At 34.7% G+C, this 27301-nt stretch overlaps 1 protein-coding gene across 3 annotated transcripts in view; it reads left to right on the forward strand.

Annotated features, from left to right (window-relative positions):
• The window catches only part of UBP14 (ubiquitin-specific protease 14), a 145868-nt gene extending 127379 nt beyond the window's left edge, over positions 1-18489 (forward strand). For all 3 annotated transcript variants that reach the window (XM_089787971.1, XM_089787979.1, XM_089787988.1), the window contains exons 13-21: positions 834-1032; positions 1141-1198; positions 1334-1456; positions 1581-1669; positions 2041-2130; positions 2270-2440; positions 2629-2753; positions 2991-3114; positions 17801-18489. In XM_089787971.1, coding sequence (XP_089644097.1) covers positions 834-1032; positions 1141-1198; positions 1334-1456; positions 1581-1669; positions 2041-2130; positions 2270-2440; positions 2629-2753; positions 2991-3114; positions 17801-17976 — 1155 coding nt within the window. In that variant the 3' untranslated portion in view covers positions 17977-18489. The remainder of the gene's footprint in view (positions 1-833; positions 1033-1140; positions 1199-1333; positions 1457-1580; positions 1670-2040; positions 2131-2269; positions 2441-2628; positions 2754-2990; positions 3115-17800) is intronic.
• The last annotated feature ends 8812 nt before the right edge of the window (positions 18490-27301 follow it).

Here is a 27301-nt window from a genome sequence, read left to right on the forward strand (position 1 = left end):
CAAACAACTAGTAGGTTGGGGCATTAATGATTATTGAACCTTATGATACAGCTACTATTTCTCTGGATATTTATATTTTTTTGACATACAGCATGGGTGTGGTCATTCAAATTGTTTAGTTCGTATGTATGATAGTTTGATCAGTTCAAGGTTATCCCAGGAGTTGGAGGCACAATATTTGTGTGTACGATGAACTTGTGGAGGGTTAGTAGCAATGACAATGTACAACTGAATTAACCAGGTTCACAAGGGTAGTCTTGTTGTAATCTTTGTATTGAAGTTTTAAGTTAATGGCATATTAATAGAGTGGATGGTGACTCAATGCACGAGTAACATTGATTCCCACACATGATTTAGGCCCTGTTAGCTTGTGGCAATGCTTTAATGTGTGGCTCCTTATGGTTAATGCTGTTGTGTCACATGGTAATATATTTAGAATTATAAACATTCATGATGTTGATATTCTGTGTGGATTTTGAGACATTTTTAGACTTGGGATATCTTTTCCCTTAGTATGTGATGTCTGTGAATAGGCATTTATGATGTTGATATTCTGTATGGAATGTGAGATACTTCTAGCCTTGGGATGAGCTAAGTTACCATTGTAAATTGTGTGAATAAGTGCCCCTACCATCTGTGAAATATAGTTGTAAGAACATTTTGAATTACTTCAGCATGATGAGATATTATGGGAAAGATGCCAATCGATGATTTTGCCTTTTGATTTCTCATACATGAAATTGGGGGTGCTAGTTTTATGGAATTGCACTTACATGTGAAGGGTACACTTAGCTCATTTCTTCTGAAATGTTTCGTTGATAATTGGCGGACAGGATGCTATGGAGTTCTTTCTACACCTGCTTGACAAAGTTGAGCGGAACAGTGCAGGAAACTCTCAATTGGATCCTTCTCGATGTTTTAAATTTTTTGTTGAGGACCGAATTTTGTGCACGTCTGGGAAAGTTTCATATAATAGAAGAATTGACAATATTCTTTCTCTGAACATCCCATTAGATGCGGCAACTAATAAGGGTAAGAATTTTAAGTGATTAGACATGTATTAGTAACCTTTAGGGATATTGTTGGATTATAGGATATGTGTCAACAGTTTATAGTGATCTGGGATGTATGACGTTTCAGAAGAGGTAGTGGCATTTCAGAAGAAGAAAGCAGAAACAGAGTTAGCTGGAGAAAAATTGTAAGCTTTTCATCACAGTAACAGAAGTATCTCTAGTGATTTGTCATTTATGGAGAACAACTGTCTCGTGATTGTGTTGGGTTGTTCTATGCTAGACACATAATGATTAATGCATTTATTTATATTTTTCAACAGAAAAGACGAAGAAATTGTTCGCCCAAGGGTACCCTTGTCAGCATGCCTAGAGAGTTTTGCAGCACCTGAGGAGATCCATGGATTTTATAGCACTGCATTGAAATCTAAGACAACAGCAATTAAGTAGGCCTCTATGTTGGGTAGACAAAAATATCAATATTTAATCTATAGATATGCTCCAAACATCAACAATTTTGTGAGCTGGTCTAGTCTTTTGTACTGTCGCTGATTTACAAATCATTTGCAGAACTGCTAGATTAGCAACCTTTCCTGATTACTTGGTTCTACATATGCGCAAGTTTGTCATGGAAGCTGGTTGGGTACCCAAAAAACTTGGTATCAATCTTAACCGAAATTCTTTTCTAGTGGTCTTGTTTGTTAGTTTTACCTTTGCTTTCAAAAAACTTTTTTTTCGTAGGAAGGAGTTTTCCACAGTCCATTAAGATAACAATAAAAGCTTTTGGATTCAACTGCGTATGTTTTTTGGGTCAACACATTTCTTCATCCTGATGATGGATCTTTGGGTGTGATCCAAAATGTATTGATGCAAAAATGTAGACTGTTGAATCCAAAAGCTTGTACTGTTTTCTTGTTTTTAGTCCAGATCCATGCTGTCAGATTTTTGATGGTGTTGCTTGTCTTTATTTTATTTTGTATTCTCTCCTTGAACTAACATATTGTTTCATTTTCTATTCTTTTGTTGGCAGATGTCTTTATTGATGTCCCTGAGACAATAGATATTAATCATTTGCGCAGCAAAGGTCTACAACCTGGAGAAGAGTTGCTACCGGAAAATGGTAAACGCATGTGCACAATTCCAACTAGATATATTTGAAGAACCATGTGTTTGGTTTTCTTCAACATTTTAGTGTGCTTCATTAAATAATTCTCTTGCAATGTCTTTTTTCTGTGGAGTGATATTTTTTCAAATTCCAGATGACAGTGAGGATTCAAGGCAGAGAGGGCCTTCAGCTGATGAAGCTATTGTATCACAGCTTGCAAGCATGGGCTTTCCTCGTCTTCATTGTGAGAAAGCAGCTATCAACACCTTGAATACAGGAGTGGAGGAAGCAATGAATTGGTTGCTATCACACATGGAAGATTCAGGTTCTCAAACTTCATGTTATTTAACTGCGATTTTTTTTTCTGCATTCAATTGTTCCCTCCACTAGACATTTCCATATAAATTTCTCATAAACTAGAAATCTCTTTGAGAAATATGATATATCATTTCATGAACCATTTGCAAATGCCTAAATTTCTTAATATTTGATTTCCACAATGTTTCGAGGTAGATATTGATGCTCCTATCTTGGCTGGGTTGCAAAACACTCCAGCGCCTGTTAATGAAGAAAGTCTAAACACACTCGTTTCATTTGGATTCGACATGGATGTTGCCCGAAAAGCATTGAAAGCATCGGTAAGTTTCTTCCTCTTGATATTGCTTGTCAAATAGCTGTATGAATATCAAATATACATTATGTATCCATGTTAGGAAGTAGCTATGTGACTTTACTAAGATGTTGTATGGTAATTTTTGACATTTAGACTGAATACATGGAATTTGTTTTTCTTGTTATTCTTTGTTTATGAATTGATTACCCATGTGACAATTTTGTTGAGGAGATTCTTCTGGCTGATGTTTTTGGTAATTCAGGGTGGTGATATCGAGAGAGCAACTGAGTGGATATTTACACAGCCAGCAGGTGCAACTGAAATGGACATTAGCTCAAGTGGTGCCGCTTCTTCATCTGAGCAGGCATTACCTGATGGAGAAGGAAGTAAGTTCACTATTATGCTTTTATTTCTTTACTTTTTAGGAGATAATGACTCAAATGTTTGTTGTGTGTAAATAATTTGATTTTACATTTTACTTACTTGAGTTCATATAAGAGGTCCCTACAAAGTTCCACTAGAATTAGCTATTTTGTAACTCTTTATCATTCACTAAAATTTTTGCAAGTATTGTGATTCATAGAATCAGCCATGTGTATAATTTTGTGTTATAATAGCTATGTCCATATTTTGGATACTTGGATATGCTACAATTTTTAGTTAACTGTATTTGTGCTAGAGGCATTTTTAAATCCAAAACAGGTTATATTTGGATCAAATTCAGCTAGGCATCGGTAGAGATCAAAGGTGGGGCACATAGTAGGTGTACATGTCACTTGCCAGTAGTAAAAAGAGAATTGAGCACAACTTCACAGAAATCCTGGTCACAAACCAGTGCATGAAATATTTATTATTAAGCTAAGACAGCTGAACAAGACCTGGAGAATAAAAAATAAATATAAAAGGACAAGAATAGAATAGGGTAGAAGATTTTAAATGCCCATGAGGCCAAAGGCAGCCTATAGGATTGTGACATTAAAAGATCTAAATTTTCCAACATATAAAACAACCTAGTCATTTTTTCCTTCTGCAATGCCTGATCTTCTGCCATCTATCTTTATGATGAGTTCTTTTGTTTTCTCAATCTTCTTTTTAATCTAATTGTAATCCACGGCTAAAATATTCTCATATCTATCTCATATCTCACCATATGCTTTCCATGCCAAAATAAAGTACCTCTCTGTTTCAACATCCTAGGTTGTGCAAAAGGTATGTATATTTTCTCCCATTCTTCATTTGCTTGCTTCTGAGTGCCTATTTCACATTGAAGTCAATGTGAGTTATTATACAGTTGGACCAAGAACAACCTAACAAATAAGTAAAGGCACTTTAATAGGTCCCAATGAGTCATGCTTCTGCCATGATGCATCTACACTGTACCCATAAGAGAGTAAAATAATAAAATATGTCTGTGTATTGATAAACAGAAAATGATCTTTTTAATAAGAATTCTCCATTTTTAATTTTTCTAAACCTATCACAACATAATCGAGGTCTTTCCCTAATCGGGCCATTGGCAATTTGTGAGGTTATCAGACCACTTAATAGATTGGTTTCCAAATGCCATGTAAGGAAAATGCATGAAGTCAAATGGTAAGAGGTGGTGATTACCTCGGAAGAGAGACAATATTTTGGTGGAAGAGTGAGGGAGATGCCTATTCATCTTCCTTGATGGATATTCAAGGAGGAGCTTTATTTGGCAGAAGGATAGAAGAAGAGAGAATTCAGAAGAGAACTGATAGGAGGAAAAAACAGCAGACCTGTGCATTAATAACTATTTGGTATGCAATAGCGATAATGCTATTATGCATCTATATTCCTTAATATATCTTCTACCAAGTTGTTAATAAAATTTATGTTTCTTTAATTAATAAATAAATTTATCTAATATTTACTCCCACAAGCAAGCATACAGGAAAGGGAGGAAATATATTAGGGAGAGCCAGTAGACTGGTTCCCTCAAATTAAGTAGGTCACCCCATTGTCTTGGATTTTACTTCCATTTGTGAGCCAAGGGGCGAGTTGTCTTATTTGGATGCTCTGCATTCTTGGGCTTAGTTGTGCTGAACTGTTTTCTCAATAAACCTGGTTCCCTAAAGTTGGCCATCCCAAGCGATGGAATTGTCTTAGTTGGATATTCCCGCCATTTGTGGGCCAAGAGATGTGCTGCCTTAGTTGGATGCTGTATGCTCTTGGGCTTAATTGGGACGAACAGTCTATGGCCACACTTTGTGTGTTTTCCTCTCCAAACCCTACTAAGATTGACTATGGGAAATGGACCTATGAATGACTTGGTTCCTAAAGTTCAAAAGCTATACATTATTTATCTAAGTAGGTTAAGACGATTATTTGTTATTGGATCCCTAAACCTAATAGAAATAATTGATCTTATATATATTTTTTCAAATATAATGTAATGTGATTGCAGAATACTGTAAAGTTTCTGCAAATTCTATGACCGAATATAGACTAGATTCCACCTTCTTCCTCTCCTTGTGGCTTGCTGAAAATAACTTCAGAGTATTGCCTTCAATTGAATTAGAAATATAATTCAAAATTCTGTCTTTTAATTCTGCAAATTGTATGTGGGCAGTATTGACTAAGGAGCAGACTATTTGTGTTCTTGTATACTCTTAGACTTCAACCTTACCCTCTATAAATATTGAAGTCAAGGGACATGTCCTTAGAAAGGACATGTCTCTTCCAAAGTTTATTTTGCTTAACCTCTAGAAGTCGGCAACTTTCATGACTTAAGTAAGTTTAAACACAAACATAAACAAAGGAGTTTAAGTAAGTTTTAAACTAATGCACAAGGATTGGCGCTGATATCTTAAGGAGAACAAAACAAAAACGTAGTTCAATATTTATCATGCCATATCAGATCAGATCAATTTGTTATCAGATCAGTATGTTTACAAGTTACAGAATTAACACTCCCTCTTAACTTGATAATCATACTGAGAGATATCATATCTAGCAACATCAATAAAGATGAACAAGCAAGAATTGATACTCTATATCTATCAGAATCTTCTTAGCATGTGGTATCATAGAACACATGATAAAATGTTATATTTCTTAACCTGTAATATGACAAATCACTGCTACTAGCGATAACAGTATTGCAAAGAATACAATGTACAGGATAAATTTGAAGAGTAATATAAGTTCTTCATTTATTCAAGTTGTGATTCATAGATACTAGTATTCCTATATCACAACATGATCTTGAGTTTAAAATCTATTAGAATACAGGATAAACCCTGGAGAATAATAAAATTCTTCCTTTGTCCAAATTGTGACTTATAGACATAGCAATGCCTACATCACAATATGATCTTGAACTCATCTAGATCTTACAATAGAGCTCTATGTTTAGCACATTATCTAAGAGATCGTCATCTCTCGTAATGTCTTTTATACAAGTGTTCATTATCTCAGAGATCGTTACCTCTTAAATAATGAATACAAATGGTGGAGCCCATAATAGTTAATAGCCTAACAAATAAAATTATTTTATTAATAATTTAAAGAATACAAATGGATTACAATTCAACCATACCAAGTTTTTTCCTGAAGTGGTCTATCTTCACTCTAGATAGAGGTTTGGTGTGTATGTTTGCTGTCTGATTTGCAGTGCAAATGTATTCTAATTTTACAGAATTCTTGTCTACCATATCTCTTACATAATGGTAAGGAATTTAAATATGCTTGGACCTGTCATGAAAAACTAGATTCACCGAAAGCTTGATGGAATTCTGATTATCACAATGAATAATTGTAGGATTCATAGCTTGCCCAAATAATCCCACAAGTAACTTCCTTAGCCAAATTGCAATGTATTTGGCTTCGATGGAGCTTTAAGCTACTGAAGATTGCTTTCTGCATATCCAAGATATCATTGCTGATCCTAAATTGAAACATCCTGAAGTATTTTTTTTGTCTTTAACACTCCACCCCAATCTAAGTCGGTGAATCCATGCAAATCTAACTCAACTTGCTCATATTTGAGTCCAAAATTAAGAGTGCCTTGTAAGTATCTCATAATTTGTTTAACTGCAACTAGGTGAATCTCCTTTGGCTCACACATAAACCGGCTTAAGGCATTAACAACATATCAAATATCAGGTCTTGTATTTATTAAGTACATAAGGGACCCAATCATTTGTCTGTAGAGAGTAGAATCTATGGAAGGTGATTCTGCTGCTGCTTTTTTAAGTTTATGTAGATTAGTCTCCATTGGAGAAGACATAGACTTGCAATTCCACATTCCAAATCTCTTCAAAATATCTGATGTATACTTTCCTTGATTAAGTATGATACTGTCAGAATTCTGCCATACCTCTAGTCCTAGGAAGTAATGGAGTCCCAAGTCTTTCATCTCAAATTCTCTAATTAGATCTTTCTTGCATTTATCTATAAGATGATCATCACCTGTATTTAGTAAATCATCAACATATAGTATCAGAATTACCATATCATCTTTATCTCTTTTATAATATAAATTTGGATCGGCTTCATTCTTGGAAAATCCTAAGCCGGTGGGATACTTATCAATTCTTTCATACCAAGCCCTTGAAGCCTGTTTAAGCCCATAGAGAGCTTTCTTAAACCTGCAAGTAAAAATGATAGGATCATGAGTTTCAAATCCTTCAAGTTGCTCCATATATACTTCTTCTGCAATCTTTCCATCTAGGAATGTTGTTTTTATATCCATCTGATGTACTTTCCATCCCTTTGATGCTGCAATTGCTAGGACTGCTCTTACAGAGGTATATTTGGCGATAGGAGCAAAAGTTTCTTCATAATCAATCCCTTTTTTCTGATAGAATCCTTTGGCTACAAATCTAACTTTATATTTCTCAATGCTACCGTCAGCAACATGCTTTATTTTAAACATCCACTTGGAAGAAACAACAAATTTTCCTTTAGGTCTTGGAACAATTTCCCGAACATCATTCTTGATAATAGATTGGTATTCTTCTATTATAGCTTCTTTCCAGGCTATTTGTTTAATAGCATTTGAAGGATTGGTTGGTTCTATTTTGGACAAATCATTAATTTATGCTTTATAACTTGAAAATCTTTTAGGTCTTTTGCTTTCTCTGATTGTTCCAGAAGGTGCAACAAAGTCTTGTGCTTCTTCGATTGTTTGATGGCCCAAAGTGGTTTTTTCTTTGAATTTTGAGTTTCTCCAAGATTTAGGTTTTGAATTTTATCTTCAATTTGTTTTATGTTCTCTCTCTGAGACTCAAACTCACTATTTCTTTCAGAACTAGGTAAAGGAGAAGGTTCTTTATAACTTGGGGGTCTTTTGAATGTTAGATCTTCTTCAAAAATTACATCCCTACTAAGTTCAATACTTTTTTGTCTAGGCATGAAAATCCTATATGCCTTAGATGTTTCACTATACCCTACAAAAATACCTTTCCTCCTAGAGGGTTCTAACTTGGTTCTCTTTTCTTTTGGAAGATGGATATATACAGGACATCCAAAAATCCTAAGATGACTTATATTGGGTTTAACCTTAGCAAAGACTTCTTCAGAAGTTTTAGCTCTAGGGTAAGAGTGAGGGCTTCGATTTTGAATATAGATAGCAGTTCAAGAGGCTTCTGCCCAAAAATAATATTCTAGATTTTGATCAAATATCATAGCACTAGCAACTTCTATAATTGTTCTATTCTTTCTTTCTATTACCCTGTTTTGTTCTGGATTATAAGGAATAGTGTACTCCCTCTTAATTCATGTTTCTTTACAAAACCTTTTAAACAAATTTGAAGTGTATTCCTCTCTGTTATCAGTTCTAAGAGTTTTAATTTTATGTCCTAATAAGTTTTTTGTTAAAGTTTTGAATTCTTTAAATCTCTTTAGGATTTCTTCTGATTCTTTCCATTTTAAGAAGTAAATCCATGTTTTCCTAGAGAAGTCATCTATGAACTAAATATAGTTCCAGAATCCTCCAAGAGAAAGAACAAACATAGGTCAACATAAATCTGAATGAGTTAATTCCAAAACATTATTTGTTTTTCTAGTGCTATCACGAAATGAACTTTTGGTATTCTTACCCAGAGTGCACCCTTTGAATATGCTTGAGTGATCTTTATTTAGTTTAGGTAGACCAGTAACCATCTTCTCCATAGTTGACAAAGTTTTGAAAATTAGACGCCCTAATCTTTTGTGTCATTTCATTTATGTCTGCAACTTCATGAATTAAGGCTTGAATAGGTCGACTAGATTCAGAATTTAATTCATACAAATATCCTTTTCTCTGACCAATCAACTTCACTTTCTTAATAGAGGAGTTCTTTGCCCAGGTTATTACCCTACCGTCCACGAAAGCAATGTTATGCCCATCATCTTCAAGTGTTGTAATTGAGATTATATTTCGTTTTATTTTGGGTACGTAGAGTACACCTTTGAGAAGAAGAGAATTTCCTGATTTTAGTTTCAAGGTGCAGTTTCCAATTCCTTCGACGAAGTGTGCTGAATTATCACCAATAGTAACTTCTCCATTAACCTTTTCTGATATAGAGTCTAGTGCTTCTTTGTATCCTATTATATGTCTAGAAGACCCACTATCAATTACCCATGCTTTACTTGAGATTTTATTTGATAGTGATGAATACAACAATACACGATTTTCAAGATCATAGGTATCTTCTTCCCTAGTAACATTTATACAGTTTGCTTGTTGTTTAGAATTTTCAGGACAATTAGATCTGTAGTGTCCAAATTTTTCACATTTGAAACACTTTATTTGGGATAGATCTTTCTTGGGTTTGCCATTCTTTTGATTTTCTTTTTTCTTCTTGAAATGCTTCTTCTTGCCCTTATAGGAGTTTGTATTAAGAACATGAAGTTCTTCATCTTCTGTTTTCAGTTTCCCTCCTATAATTTTTGGATTCTTCTTGAAGACAATTCCCCCTAAGTTTGTTGAAGTCAAGAAGTTTATCTCTGGCACTTATTCCTTGTGCAAAAGTTTCCCATGAATCTGATAATCCATCTATAGCCATTAGCATTAATTCTGTGTCACTAATAATCAGTGTTACCCCGACGTGGGGGTGCGGCGGTGCGGGGGGACGTCGGGACGAGTTCCGGGCGCAGGAAAAAAATAGCCTCAATTTAGGGACGGCAGGGGTGCGGCGGCGAGGGAGCGAAGGGGGGGTTCAGGGGAGGGGGGGATGAGAGGGAGTGGGGGGAGGGGGTTGCATAGTATACATATAATATTATTAATATATATGATTGAAAATGCTAATTATGAAATGATACTTCAATATATTATATAACAATGTAACATTAACATATCAAATATAGTTGACTACAATGAATAGAGAAAATTAAAATGTGATTCACAAACCATAAGTTCAAACTAGAAACTTGAAATTTCATAACCATTACTATTACTAATGACCATTTGACAAATTAACTTAGTTCAAGATGCAAGATTCAAAATTCATTGTTCAAATATGATTTTATGAATATCATATATCATAAAGATGCTCATGATGACAATGAGCTGAATAGCATGAAACAGTGAAATAATAATAATGTATCATAGCCATATCAAAGTGAGTATAATCAACAAAATGACAAAATGCCAATAATGAGAATGGATGATTCTCAAGTGCTCTCTAATCATCCCCTATGCCAAAGTCCTCATCACTGGAACTACTAGACTCCTCCTGGGTAAGATCCTGATCCTCTAAAGGAACACCAACTAGCCCTACATTGGCTTCTGCATCGGCATCCTCATCAATCTGAGCTGGATCCTCTGGCTCTACATCCCATCGTGCTGCAGGGCTCTCCTTGTACTCGCGTGTCTTGCGATCTTTGAGCCACAAGTGACCATGTACAGCAACCAGCGTCTCCGCTCTCTTAGAGGTAAGTCTATTCCTCTTAACAGAGTGAATGAAGCTATAGGTGGACCATTTCTTCTCTGCAGCTGAGGAGCTAGATACTTGAGATAACAAAGTTGAAAGTTACAATTTACAAGTTACAAACAAATGTTCATACAATTTGTAAGAAATGATAAATGGTAAATTGATGATTAATAATTATTGAATCAATGAATCATAAATTAAAATCAGCAAGGTAAAACTCTTCAAGTTAAGATTGTAAAGGGCTGGAATTAGTTATTAGTATTACAAACCTAAGAAAGCAGTCGAATGGCTAGTGAGGTGATCTTTAACTTTTGTGACCCATGACATATCCACCACAAAATGAGATTCTTTTGTGCCATGGTTTTGAGATTCACCTTTGCAATATCCGAGTATCCTACAAGTTACAAGTTTTAAAGTTTACAACATAATATTAAAATTATAAATAACTTAAATAAAGTTATAAGTAACAATTAATTATTAAAAGAACTTATAATTATAAAGAGTTTAGAGCACTGAATCAAGATTTAAGGATTATTTGAAAGACTAGCAAATTCGGACCACTCGGTGCAGATCTCACTAGCAGTCTCAGTATCATACATTTTGGCAATGCATTGAAAGAATCCATTCTTCACCTCATCATCCCGAAGTGGTGTGACTCTACCAGGCCTAGGTATGTACCACTTCGGGTTCAATGCATAGGCAGCCATGTGCAAAGGAGTGTTCAACTTCTCCCACCTGCGGTGAATGATAGGCTCAATGTGCTCTATATAGAATGCTAGAGTGGGGTCTCTCTCACGCACAACAACCCTCATCTGCCCAAGCATGGAATCAATGCACTCATAAACCTCTCCAAGGCTAGGTGAATCTGCATCTCCATATCTGATCACCTGAAACACTGGAGTAATGATGGAGACTATGTATTTTGCATCACTCCAAAATTGATCACTCTTCACTGTCTCCTTTACCCTCTTCCCCTGCTCTATTTTGGACTTAGGGCATCGATTCCATTATTGTGTCATAACCATGAGTTGCAATGGCTCTTGCAACTCAATCATTCTCTCCAAGAGAATATAATATGATGCATACCTGGTCTCAACTGGTTTCAGGAATTGCTTCTTTGCGAAGCTCCTGAAAAGTGCATGTGATGTATGGTGATTGCAGATAAACATCTGCACCTCTCTCCCATCATTAACCACCTTTCTAATCCACTCTATTTTCCCCATGTCTTTGAGTGCATTGTTCATGGCATGCGCACAACATGGAGTCCACCAAATATGCCTATAAGCTGCCTCAACAAGCCTCCCTGCAGCTTTGCACACATGTGCTGCATTTGTCACAGCTTGGACCACATTTTGTGGTCCAACCTCCTCAATGGCTTCCCTAAGCACATGAAACTGAAAATCAGCATCTTTACGATGCTCTGAACAATCAACTGCCTTCAAAAAATATGGGCTCTCCGTGCATGTAACCATAATGTTGATGAGTGGACGATGACTAATGTCTGTCCACCCATCCATGATAATGCTGCAACCTGAGTCCATCCAACATGCTTTCATTTGCTCCATCAAGATCCCAACCTTGTCATAGGCTCTATCCAACACTGTAGTCCTCAGCTTGTGGTCACTTGGTGGCACATATGATGGCTCTCCCTCATTCAATGCCATGGTCATCATCCTCACAAAATAGGGAGATCGAGCCACATGTGTAGAGATGCCATTGGCAAAGAAGAAATCACTAACAACATCATCTAACCGGTCCCTTGCATGCATGTTAAATAAATGAGCAATGGGGTTACTATCAGTACCACTTGTAGTTGCTTTTCGTTTCCCCCTATTGCTGTCCCCAGCTGAACTGTGTGTAGGTGAGGAGAATGATGGTGTAGGTGACATAGTCCCTGCTCTCTGATGCAAGATACGAGTAGATGTATCTCGCTGCCCCTGTAACTGCTGTATATGTTGTACCTGTTGCCTAGCAGACAAAGATCTAGGCACTGGAACAACACTATCATCAGGAATGCCCCATAGTTTATTTACTTCAATTCTGTATCTGACATTCTGAGGATTTGATAAGAACATGCATGGGTTCACACCACAGCCACTCCAAAAAAGGTGTGAATTAACTCTTGTAATACTGCCAAACCATTCTGCTCCACATATATTGCACTTCCATTTGCGTGTGCCACCCCCTGAAGGTGTAGGGCGTGTAATTTTTGTAGCAAACTGTTTAAGAGGGGACTTTGGGTCATAAGGACCCCTAGCATACTTCTTCAAAATCTCTGAAGGGCAATCAGTAGAAGGCACCCTTGGTGCAACATAAGGAGGCTCTTCCGCAGGCTCAGATTGACCACCTACATCAGCCCCATGTTCACTTCCTTCAGGCTCATAATCAGATGCACTTGGCTCATTAATTTCCATGTCTTCTGCACTTTCGCTGGATCTAGAAGCCATTTATAAAATTGCATTTCACAAAATGAAAGTAAAATTATAAAAATGATCATGATACATTTCAGCCCAAGTAAAAATAATTTAAAACTTAAAACTTTACTATTTAATTTTAGCATTTACTATTTAAAAATTTAAAGTATTAAAAAATGAAACTAAATAGTAAAATACTAAAAGAAAATATTAAATAAAAATACGGCAATATGGCATATGCTGAAACATTTTACTAAGTAAGTTACTCTCAAGTTTCAAGTTTCATTTTTGATTCTTGAATCTTGTTGATAGTTGAATCTTCTTAGTTCTATGATTTTTTATTTTATTATTTATATTAATTTTTAGTTTTTTTCATTGTTCTTAAAATAAAAATATGGCAATATGGCATATGCTGAAACATATTTTACTAAATACGTTTCAACATATGCCATATTGCCATATTTTTATTTTAAGAACAATGAAAAAAACTAAAAATTAATATAAATAATAAAATAAAAAATCATAGAACTAAGAAGATTCAACTATCAACAAGATTCAAGAATGAAACTTGAAACTTGAAAGTAACTTAGTAAAACTAAATACTAAATACTAAATACTAAATTTAAAAATTATAAATTGATTTTTAAAACCAAAAAAACTAAGTAAAATAAAAAAAACCCTACCTTGAAGGCTCGAACTTGAGGAGAGACTTGCCAAATCAAGCTTTCTTGCTCCTCTTGCTCCTCATGATTTTGCAATCCCTTGCAAAACCACCCACTAATCTCTCACAAGCTCCTCCAAACACTCTTTCTCACTTAGCTCCTTGCTGCTCCAAAATGGTGAAATGAAATGATGAAATGAATAAGAGATCTATTGTCTTATTAAGCCTTCAAATAGACTACATGGGACCCACACCAAATTAGGGTTAGCATACTTCAAAAACAAAAACAAAAAAAAAAGCAAAAAGTATTGTTTTGTTTTTAAAAATTGGGCGTCTTCTCGACGCACCCTGCGCGCACCCGGGAAGCACCCCGCGAGCACCCGTGGCGCACCCGCGCACTCGGGAAGCACCCAAGCACCCGGTGCTCGACCGGTGCGGCGGCGAAAAAGCTGCGGGCGGGGGTGCTTGGGTGCGTGATGCACCCGCACCGGGTGCGTACGCGCACTGGGTGCGCAAGGCTTTTGACCCGGGTGCGCGCACCCGGGTTACAGTGCTAATAATGGTTCCTATACTTCACAGTTCATCTCTAATGTTGACAACTCTCATGAAGTAAGAATTCATTGATTCTCCTTTCTTTATTTGTATGTGATTTAATTGCCTTTTTAGTGCGAGAACTCTAGTTGCATTGTTGACTTCATATGCATTTACTAATGCATTCATCATATCAAATTTTGTTTGATGTTTTGTAAGCATGGGTACGATATCATTTTTTACACCATCTAATATGATTTGAATGGCTTTCCTATTTCCTTTGCTCCAGATAGATTTATGAGGTTCAATTGGAGGTTGTTTGGATGCTTTATCAACAAATTGTTTTACTTCATTTTCTTCAAGAATCATCATGATTCTGAATTTCCAGGCATCAAAGTGTTCTTTCCCATCAAACCTGTCCTTGGGTCTGATTGTGTATGCCATTGAAGATAGGAGATAGTTGCTAGATATATATAAAGTCTGATTACTGAATTTTGCAAAGCCTAGGTTTGACTACTAGAGCTCTGATACCATGTAAAGTTTCTGCAAATTCTATGACCGAATATAGACTAGATTCGACCTTCTTCCTCTCCTTGTGACTTGCTGAAAATAACTTCAGAGTATTGCCTTCAATTGAATTAGAAATATAATTCAGAATTCTGTCTTTTAATTCTGCAAATCGTATGTGGGCAGTATTGACTAAGGAGCAGACTATTTGTGTTCTTGTATACTCTTAGACTTCAACCTTACCCTCTATAAATTGAAATCAAGGGACATGTCCTTAGAAAGGACATGTCTCTTCCAAAGTTTATTTTGCTTGACCTCTAGAAGTCGGCAACTTTCCATTACTTAAGTAAGTTTAAACACAAACATAAACAAAGGAGTTTAAGTAAGTTTTAAACTAATACACAAGGATTGGCGCCGATATCTTAAGGAGAACAAAGCAAAGACTTAGTTCAATATTTATCATGCCATATCAGATCAGTATGTTTACAAGTTACAGAATTAACAAATATAAACCAGGATTAATCTTGATAAAGACATTTTATTGGTAAAGATATAATACTTTATTACATTTCTTTTAATTGAACTTGTGATTTTAGGGCAAGATTTAGGATAATCCCAAAAGGGAAATCACATATTGGTTTTTTGAGCTGTAAGCCCAAAATCCCGAAGGTTTAGTAATGAAGTTAGGAACATAACCACAAACATGTCCTCAGTCTGGGCAACTAAGGACCAATTATTAAGGTGGATAAGACCTCCTTCACTTCTTGGATCAGAAAGACCAGGGGTAGGGTTCACTAAGTCGTTAGGGTGATGATAAACAGATTAAACAGGGTTCCCTGAGTTGTTAGGGTGATGATAAACAGATTAAACTCTTTAAGCAAACTACCCAGAGCACAGTGTATTGCATTATATCCCAATTTTGGTGTCACAATATACGTGTGCTAGTGTGAACATATAAGGATAAACATCTTATTGACAGATATCCTGCCAAATAAGTGTCTGAAAGTAATTAACAGATATCTTGCCACAGGAATTGATAAACTAAACAACATATACTAGAAATACAACTGCACATTCAAGGAGACATTCAATTAAGGCTGATTTTGTCATCAGTCATTCAGACTACGGTGGTTACACATCTTTTACATATTCTGTATACACCCAGATTGTTACAATTTCAGAATAACTGCCCAAAATAGAAATAGAAACCTTACGACATCCTTTGAATGCTCTCTCAGTTGGCCCTGCTGCTGTTCTCTCCACTGTCCTATATATCTCTATTACGAATTTCTTTCTATTTTGTTATCCTTGTGCTGGGCATCAAGAGGAGTTAGAACATAGAAATGTCAAGAATCTCAGACCTTTGCAAGTTGATCATGTCTGGCATTGATGGTTTGTTAAGTTTGAGAGCAGTGTAGTTGAAAATTGCTTGCATAATCACCAATTTGGAGGATGAATCTGACCAGATTGTGCCAGCAATTAATTGATGCAGTATTGGTGTTCCTTTTGTCACGGAGAGTCTTGACACAAATCCTTCTGCAGCCTTGAAAAATCCTGATCAGGTGGTTGGGGAACTAGCTGAGAATTTATGGTGCATGTTGAGTTGGAGAACACATTATCAGGCAAAAAGATCAACAAAATTTTCTCTTCAAAATGATCTGCAGTTCTTGGGGGTCGGTCATTGGGCATAGACCATACATTTTGCCTGCAAACAAAATGATGACAACCAGATACACTGGAAATTCCATATTTTGCTAAATTTTAGGATATTTGCAGTAAGGAAAACTTGACTAAGCTATGGTGGAGGACATTTCTGGGTCATAATGTTGGGATTAGCCCAGAAATTAATGATAAACAACAATAATAAAAATAACTAAAACAAATACAGGAGACAAAAAATTATCCTGGAAAAACCCTTTTAGAATTGAAGGGAAAAACCCAGCCATACAACAAAATACTATTTTATTGATCATAAATATGTTCAAGTGTACAATTTCTTTCACTTGATGTGATTTATATAACAGGAGAGACTCTTCACATTACAACCGGGAGTTTCCCAAAATATTACTCTTTATTTACAAATACAACTCTATATTTCCATGCCTCAATGCATGTTGAATGACATGTCTTAAATCTTTTCAGCTGAAGTTGACCACCATAACAGTATTAACGTCAACGTCCATACTTCTATTGCAGCTACAATCTCCAACCATAGAAGATCTCCATGATCAATTATAAAAAATGCACCATAAGTAAGAGTAAGGTGGATAACATTCTGTAGCAAAAAATTAAAAGGGCCAAGACACAAAATATTTGAGGTGCCAACAGTCCCACAGCGTAGTTTGATGTATATCATATTGCAGGTCATCTTGTCTCAATTTTAATGTTAAATTTGGCTATATTTGCAATAGATATGTGTAAAGGTATGTTAAATCTTGTTATGTATGTGCTAGAGATGCATACTTATATGGAGCTTGGTACTTTATATTTGGACATTTTTTGTTTTGTCCAAGGTTGCATTATTTTTTCCCTAGAGGCATCTATGTGAATGTATCAAGAGTTCTTTGTTAAAGTGCTGTTCAAAACTTCGAGTGTCAGTGACTGATCTACACTTTGTGCATATATTCTGGTTGAGATTATTTGTGAGGTTATTTTAAAGAAATTTTAACTCTTAATATTTAACGGCAACTATGCTAGACATATTTTTAGGGATCATAAAAATAGATTTCTGAATTTCTTTCAGTAAGAAATGATCCAGGATGTTAGGTGGGCATTTGCCTCTTTTTTAAGCTACTCTAATATACCCCATTTGAAGTCTGAATAGATTGCACGTGAGAATTGAGGGATACCCATTTCTTGTAGATTGTACTGAATAAATATTCTATGTAAATTGTACTGGTGTTGAATACTTTAATACTCAAATATCATGTTGTCTCTTTAATACTAAAATATCATGTTGCCTCTTATGTAAATCCCACTGGTGTTGAATACTTTAATAGTGAAATATCATGTTGTCTCTTATGTGAATCCCACTGGTGTTGAATACTGAAATATCATGTTGTCACTTATGCTGGAACAGAATACAGGCTTATGGGATTTGTAAGCCACATTGGCACTTCTACTCAATGCGGACACTATGTTGCTCACGTATTTAAAGAGGGAAGGTGGGTGATTTTTAATGACTGTAAAGTTGCTGTTTCCACTGACCCTCCAAAGGATATGGGATATCTGTATTTCTTTGAGCGAACCAATTGAACGTGGAACATCTGTTGTTGAGAATGATTTTACGGCTGACAATTCATGTTACTTCGGGGAATTTTGAGGGATTATCTTTCAAGAATTTGGGAGCAGTCGCGGTATACCCTACAAATGGTGGATAAAAAATGTTTAGATTCTTTGTGACAACAATGTCTGATATTGGAGGCGACATTTGTGACGTTGAGTTGGCAATCCAAGTCTTGAAAACCTTCTTGAAATTTCGGAATTTTATAATTGGAAAAATAATTTGACAGTATACCACATTTCCTTGTTAAATTTCACAACTTTTTTGCGAATGAGGAGATAAAACTATGCAGCCAAATTATCAGATGAAAAATTAGTTATGCTTATTAGGTCTCTTTCGCTTGTAGATTTCAATATTGTTGTAAAAATTCAGTTTAATTGTCAGGTGTGACAAGCTAAGTTTATGGAAGAATTAAATTCCATAAATGAGAACTGAAAGTTAATTAATTTCAACAAAAATATGATTAAAACACGACAAGTTATACTCGGATTGCTTATGAAATCACATTTGGGCAATACAATGATTTCTCGTCTGTATAGTTCGAAAAAATCCTCTGCGTGAACACCTAGGAATTAAAATTTGTTGTCTACTGGTGGCTTTCATCAGAGAAGGCAAATAAAAATCAGCTACGAAACAGAATTCAAGTTGATGGAAATACATATTTAGCCGATAATTGGATCGTTCGTATAGTATATAAACTAAATTATTTTTTAATGTGGAAGTTTGGATTGTATTGGATTTGGTACTCGTTGCAATTGTTAACAATTGTATCTACTTTGTTTTGGTTTATTTTGTTATTGGAAAATGGCCTTGTTAGAATGATTGTTACCTTGGCACGGGGAAGGGAATACGAACTTGGTCACACTAAATGCGTGCTGATTTCCATTCACAACCACCTCTTGTGCCAACATTTATTCAGTTGGTCTCTTTTATTTAATTATATTTTTCTTAGCCAAAGGCATTGTACGTATTTTGAAGGGCAACAAACATATTATCACAAAATGAAAGACGAAACAAGCAGGCCACATATTACAACAATGTATAATTTTTTTTATCACAAGGCAATAATTTTATTGGAGCAATAGTACATGTCAATACACAAATAAATGGGACAGGCTAATCTTTAGACAAAATGCACTAAAGACAAAATAGAGTCATTTTTATTTTTTCAGATTTACCAAAACATAGTGATTTTTTTCCAATTTATTTGTTGTTTTGAACTACAAACTATGCAGATCATGAAGATCAAATGCTGAAAATTATGAAAAAATCTATGATGTTTTCGATTTTTTGAAAATTGGTCAACCCTACAGTTTGTAGGAAGGATAGCCGCATCCCAAATAAATGCGTTGACAAAAGATACATGAATGTCATATGCCAAAGACATTAACGACCATGCAACCAACAACTTCTATCAGACTTAAGACTGTTGTATAAGATTTATGAATTAAATCAAAACTAAAAATAACTGTTACATGGTTTTAATCTAATTAATAAAGGCCGGGGCTATATGTATCAAAAGTCAAAACAATTTTCATGTTTAATAAAATAACAATTAATCTTGGCTTCGGCTTCTTACCGATAAAAAAAAAGTCTTAACAATTTTTTTTTTGTTTTTTTTTTCAGATTTCCAAAAAATACATTGATTTTTTCTATTTTTTCTGCTGTTTTCAATTATAAAACATGCAGATTATGAAGAAGAAATGTTGAAAATTTCAAAAAAATTCGTTTTGTTTTTTAATTTTTAATTTTTGGCACAAAGGTGCATTTTGTCTGGAGGATGCGTTTGTCCATTAATAAATGTTATCAAATTGTGCTACATATCCATTTTCCACCAAAGACATTCATGTAGACTGTCGCTGCTCGATGGAAGCTTTTCCAATGTATTGTTTAAATTGAAGTATTTCAATGACGTTGACAAGACCAAATTGTCCAAGGGAATACAAAATCACAACCTTCAAAAATCTAAAGGATCGTTTTCATGTCAGACTACTTGCTATGGATTTTGACAATCAAATTAGTAGTTCGATTGATCTCATCTTCCCTAAATGAATTATGCATGTTGTGGGCCTTCAAAATGATTTTGCATTGAGTCCCAATGTCATCATACATGTGCACTTAATGGTAAAGTGCAATTCAGTCTCAATTGCTCTCGACTCGTAGAACTTACAAATCTTGTCTTCCTCACTCCTCTTTGGGTCTTTTCCATCTACTTGTCTGAAATTTCAAATGATGGGAATCCATTCTCAATTTCACCTTAAGAAATTGAACCCTTGTACCCTTTGGGAATTTTAGGAGTTAAAAATCAAAGCATTGTTCTTATTTCATGGAAGAAAGATGCAACACCAAACTCTTTTGGACTGAGGTTGTGTATTAATATTATACATTATGAAGACATTTTCAAAAAGCCATTAAAACCATGGAGCTTTTTAAATTGAAATTGAATTAGCAAAACAAATAGGGGAAGCATTTTTTTTAATTAGAAGCATGAATTTGAATGTGACATTAAATAATTTTAACATTGTACAATTTGAAATCAAATACTTGGTGAAGAATATGAGCTTGATTGTTTGTGTAACAATTTAGATGTGTGCGTTCTCATTTACTTGATTTTAGCTACAACAAACGCTACTAAGTAGAACATTGCCCTACCCATCCCAATCGAGTTTAACTAGTAAGCTACATTGGAGAGTAAATGTATAGTGATGGGGTCAAAATCATGGGATTAGGTGAGGAGTAAGTGTCGCTTTTTGATAGGGGCAATCATATGATGAATGTGGCATTTTTGATAGTGACGATCATATAATGAAACAAGAGGAGGAACATGGTCCATCTAATACTTCAAGGGTCCATCCTTAATCCCAAGTGCTTATATAGACACAAGAAGACATTCCTTAGTAGAAAACCTTTCCAGATTAGTAGACTCCAACCTTCATCCATAAGGCATCAATGATTAAGTGCACCTCAATCTGAATTGCTCCTAAATTGTAGAACATACAAATCCTTTCTTCCCACTCCTCTTTGGGCCTTTTCAATCTACTCAATCTCATTTGAGATGATGAGAATTCATTCTCAATATCACCAAAGAAATTGAACCCCTGTATGCTTTGTGAATTTCATGAGTTAAAAACCAAAAATTGTTCTGATTTCATAGAAGAAGGGTGCAACACCAGGCTCTTTTGGACAGAGGTTGTGTATTGAATTTATACATTATGAAGACATTTTTGAAAAGCTATTAAAACCAACTATGGAGCTTTTTTTTCATGAAATTGAATTAGCAAAATGAATAGAGGAACCAACTTTTCTTTATGAGACACATGAATATGAATGTGACCTTACATAAATTGAACAATGTACTATTTGAAATCATATATATTGATGAAGAATAAGAGCTTGGTTGGTCATGTGTAATAATTTGGATGTTTGTGTTCCAATTGCTTTATTTTAGCTACAACAAATACCACTAAGTAGATCATTTCCCCATCCATCCCAACCAAGTTTAACTAGTAAGCTATATTGGAGAACAATCCAATAGTGATGGGGTCAAAATCTTGGGATTAGGTGAGGAGTAAGTGTGTGCTTTTTTTAAATAGGAGAAATCATTTATTGAAACAAGAGGAGCACAATACATCCTAAACTTCATCGATGGTCCATCTTCAATCCCAAATGCTCATATAGATACAAGAAAATTCTCCTTGGTAGAAAGCCTTTTAAGATTTAGTAGACTCCAACCTTCATCTGTAGGGCATTAATGATAAAGTTTCATCCAATCTTAATTGTTCTCAACTCATGGAACTTGCAAATCCTTTCTTCCCACTCCTCTTTGGGTCTTTTCCATCTACTGATCTCTCATCTGAGATGAACATAATTTGTTCTCAATTTCACCTAAGAGATCAAACTCTTTTATGTTGTCTTCATTAGTTAAAAACCAAAACATTTTTCTTATTTCATGGAAGAACAATGCAACAAAAAACTCCATTAGACCGAGGTTGTGTATTGATATTATACATTATAAAGACATTTTCAAGAAGCTATTAAAACCAACTATAGAGATTTTTTCAATTGAAATTGAACTAGCAAAACAAATAGAGGAACCGACCTTTTTTTATCAAAAACATAAATATGAATGTGAACTCGCGTAATTTTAACATTTTACAAGTTGAAATCAAATACTTGGGGAAGAATAAGAGCTTTGTTGGCCACGTGTAACAATTAGGATTTTGACATTCCCATTTACTTGATTGTAGCTACAACAAATACCATTAAGTAAAGCATTTCCCCACTCACCCCAACCAAGTTTAACTAGTAAGCTATAGCGGAGAACAATCTTATAGTGACGGGGTTAAAATGTTGGGATTAGATGAGAGTAAGTGTGGATTTTTAATAGGGTCAAACATATAATTAAACAATTAAGAAGAGGAACATAGTCCATCTTATAGTTCATCGAGGGTCCATCCTCAATGCCAAATGCTCATATAAACACAAGAAAATTTTCCTTAGTAGAAAATCTTTCTAGATTAGTAGACTCCAAACTTAATGCCCAGGGCATCAATGGGATGTTTTTCCATCGAGGAGGTTGTAGCATCAAACATATACCTCGTGACCTTGATGATATATTTAATCAACCTCCTTACAACATGGGTAGCGAGCACCTGATATCAAACACCTTCATGCTAGAGGTGGTTGCTCGCCAACCCTACGATCAACTCTAATATTTGTTAGCTACATGATCTAGGTAATAACTAACTCAACTATTTTACCATCATATTTAGGATAATCCATAGCAATCTTTCACCTTCACAATATACGTGCATTTTATCTATTCCATATGCATTGACAGTGTAATACCCCTCTTATAATTTACTTTTCAATATTTGTGCTAGAATTTTTTGAACCACATTTCATGTTTGTGTTGGTTATTTTTATGAGGATTGCATATAAGTTATGATGTTATTTATGTTTATGGATTACTTACCCTATACTTGCATATGTATAGTTGGCGCATATGTTTTACCTTTTGATTGATGTGTTTGATATGGTTGAGGGACATTGTCGTAGCCACTTGCAAGATCTACATGATGTATTCATTCCTTCCATTGCTTTTGTGTGTGTGTGTGTGTGTGTGTGTGTGTGTGTGTGTGTGTGTGTGTGCGCGCGCGCGCGCGCGCGTGCATTGTCCTTTATGTAGATTGTAGGTATTAGACATTGACTTCCTTGAACTACCAAAATGAGCATGTCCTATTGCAAAATCTCAATGGTAAGAGGGGAGATGATATACAAACTCAATCCCATCCCAAGCCATTATTGTCCTGAAATACATACAAGTATATGAATGACTATCTATCTGATTTTCAAGGCGATGTGAATTTTTGAATCTAGTCTTGAACATGATAGTATTTTTGAGTTATTTTCATGTGGTTCAATCGTGCCAGTTTTGTTGTATGTTTACTTCCTGAAATATATTTTTAAAGATTAATTATGATACAAGAACAATTAAATCTTATGAATAATAATTAAGTATGAAGAATTAATCAAATACCTTAATTTAATTAAAAGTCTAGTTTTAGAATTAAAAGATTTAATGAATTATTAAAGCAAAAATCCAATTAAATTGCACATTCAATTTGGTACCATTATAATTTAAGTTAAACGTTTAGTGATTTAAGTGGTTATTAGTTGAGTTGCATATTTTAAATTAATTAGAATTAATTAACACATCTTAAAAATTGCTTTATTATAAATTAGAGCTTAATTTAAAGAAAAAAAAAGAAATTATTATTTTTTCTTTTTGTCTAATTGAGTCTCTTATTTAAAAAAAATCTATTTACTCTTCCATATTAGAGGGTTTTGGGTTATTATTTCATTACGTTTACCAGGTTTTAGGGCTTGTTTGAATTTAGGGAGTTAATTTTTTTTGTTCAAATATTTTAAATTTAAAAAATATTTTGAAATTGTTCTCTATGATATCAAATCAATTTTGGTGGATTGAGGTAGGTTTTGGAAATCCCTCTTTTGTATTTTTCTTTTGAAAAGATTTTTTATATTATATTGGTCAGATTGTTGAAAGTTTTTTGTTTTCTAGTAGTTGAGGGTTTGTATTTGAAAGACTTTTTAGATTTAATACTTATTTATGTGAATAATTATTAAACCCTAGATCTTGAGTTGATAGTATATTTCTTCGTAGAAGATTTAAATTTAAAAAATATAATAGTAAAATAAAATAAAATAATGTATTTATATATTATTATGTATATGAGCATACACATATTAATTTACATATGAGCATAAATTTCTAATAGAACTAAAATAAAATTGGAAACAATACATATCTAGAAAAAATATATTTAATCATGAATTAGAAAATAAAAGTAAATTTAGATTTATATGTATTTGGACATTTGAAATCTATTTTTATTTTTATGTTTTTTATAAGAAAGAGGTTGAAGCCATTGATTAAAATAATAAAATATTACAACCCAACTTGAGAGGCACTCAGAGGAGGGAATGGGGTAGAAGTCATTCAGTTTTGCCTATTATTTTTGTGTTTGTATGCATGAGTGAGTGAGTGAGTGAGTGTGTGTGTGTGTGTGTGTGTGTGTGTGTGTGTGTGTGTGTGAGAGAGAGAGAGAGAGAGAGAGAGAGAGAGAGAGAGAGAGAGAGAGAGAGAGAGAGAGAGAGAGAGAGAGAGAGAGTCTGACTGAATTTTCTTCCCACATTCTATTGCTCATTCAAAATCTCTTCATCCTATTCAGTCTTGAAATAACACAGCCAAACCACCAAATAACTCCTGGTCTACTTTGTTAATTTTTTATTTCGTAATATAATAAAGCCACAAATATGGATTTGTCATTTTAAAACCATATAGCTTAAAAGGAGATAAGAGGACTAAGAACTATCATTAACGAAACAAAGAAGAGGTACACAAAATACATATGAACATAAGAAGCATTTGTTTATTTAAAAATTGAATTCAAAGTACACGGGCCAGATAAAAAGTATATCAATAGGCATAAAAGAAGGGGATTGAGATTCTTCCTCCTTTGAGATCCCTTCGTCATCTGCTGCTGAGGTATCCAAACATCATTACCAAAATGAATTGTCATTTTAGCAAAGTTCTCACTCACATTAATAGCATATTCGTCAACATATTTATCCCTTTAATGATATCCTGTCTTCATTAATATATATATATATATATATATATATATATATATATATATATATATATATATATATATATATATATATATATATATATATATATATATATATATATATATATATATATATATATATATATATTATCGACCTTAGCTTATTAAAAGATTGATTCCCTGATTAGTTAACTTGTTTTCCCTCTTATTCCCTTCATGCTATATATGGTTGATTAAAAGTTTGTCAAAATAATTACAAAGCACGAGGGCTTTGGAAAATTGGGCATCTAATCTCTAGTTAGTGAGGGAGCCTTTCCTGAGGGCATTAATTATGGATGATGCCACCTTCTATTTCTAGTTTCTTGATATCCAACTCCTTACAAAGATCCAAACCCTCTACTAAAGCAAAATTTCCTGACCAATTGTTGGTAGCTTCCCCAATTGTTTTGGCCATATATGGAATCTCTATCCCTTCATCATTGTGAATGTTGTATCTTATTCCAACCTTACCAAGGTTCCCCCTAGATGCTCTATCGAAATTGAGCTCATACCATCCTCTCTTAGGATCCTTCCAAACACATTCTTGCCTATTTATGCTACTACGAAGGTCCCGCTTCCCCAGGAAGGGTGGGATTTTCAATCTAATCCACCTACCACACATTTTCTCATTCCAATAAGAGATGTTTTCTCCTTTGGGGATCATATACATTAATCAATTGTTTGTTAATTCAATGATTTAGGCTTCTATTTTATTGACAAGATGATCAACCTCCATCTTCTTGTCTTGAAATATTCTTCTATCTCTCTCCTTCCATAGTTCCAAAAGAACTGTGGAAGGAGAGGATATCCAAAGGTTCTTGTAAATACTATTTGGTTTCAGCAAGGGCTAAGCTGAAAGCAAACTTATGATGGAGTTAGGGAAGGCTGAACTCCACCCTAACTTAGAACACAACCACCACCAGCAGTGGTTTGAGAAATGACAATTAAGAAAAAGGTGATCCATTGATTTCTCTTCTAATTCACAAAGGGGATGCCTACTAGGACCCTGGTAGTCCATTTTCCTAAACATATATGTTGTGATGTGGAGCCTAATTAGACTTGGAGGTTAATTTGGTGTGGTTACCCCCCATATTTTACTATGGGGGTTTGGGGGAAACATCTCCAAGCTCTAGGAGTCAAGGGACAATGCCCCTTGTGGGTTCCTAGGGAGGCACCCTAGGAAGTGTCAAGCAGCAACGCCCCTTGTGAGGTCCTAGAGGTGGTAGCCGTCAAAGCTAAAAATGAATTTAATATTGTAAAAGGCACCAAGAGTTATAGTTTTTCTATTGGTGAAGTTATTCTAGCCCTAATTTTGTAAGTGATGAAATCTTGTGTAAAAAGGCTTAGGGTTAGGGAATTTATAATGTATGATGAGATTGTAGCTTCTTGCGATGATGTTGTATATTATAATTAGGTTGTAATAATTGGATAATAAGAGTATTGGACTTGCTAGATTGGGTGAACCACGTTAAATATTTGTGTCTTGTGTTCTCTTTTGTAATGCCCCGCCTGGAGATCCTTGGAAACAAGGATGAAATACATGCCAAGAATTTTTTTTTTTAAAGTATGAATGCACATGACAACATCATACAAGGATCACAATGATCACAATAGAAAACTTCACCACAATCCCGACAACCAACGAATCTCCAAATGCCACAACCAAACTAACACACACAAACAAAGCCAACAATGACAAATGCACAAGCTGAGGGCTCAAGAAATGACCACTCAACAACAAAACACCAAGCTAGGGTAAAATGCAAAAACCTAAAATTTGTCCAAGCCTGAAATCCTGAAGTCCTAAAAATTGGCTAAGTATGGATTTCTGAAGCCCTGAAATTTCCTAGAATCTTTATCTTATCTCGGAGAGGTCTGAAACCTATCTGAAAAGGTTCATCGCATGTATTAAAATATATCTTAAGTATAAGGAATTTTCAACTTATACTTAAACGATATATTTTAAACCCCTAGGAAATCTGTTTTCAACAAGGAAGGTGTAAAAAGAAAAAGGGTGTCCAAAACCAACTTTTGAACTTTCATCCGACAAGCCTAGATAGCCCCTGTTTCTCGGGTGAGAAAGAAAATTGGTCTCGAGTTTCGT

This window comes from Cupressus sempervirens, chromosome 1 (genome assembly GCF_028749045.1).
Source record: "Cupressus sempervirens isolate cs-2001-9-10 chromosome 1, ASM2874904v1, whole genome shotgun sequence".
Classification (NCBI taxonomy): domain Eukaryota; kingdom Viridiplantae; phylum Streptophyta; class Pinopsida; order Cupressales; family Cupressaceae; genus Cupressus; species Cupressus sempervirens.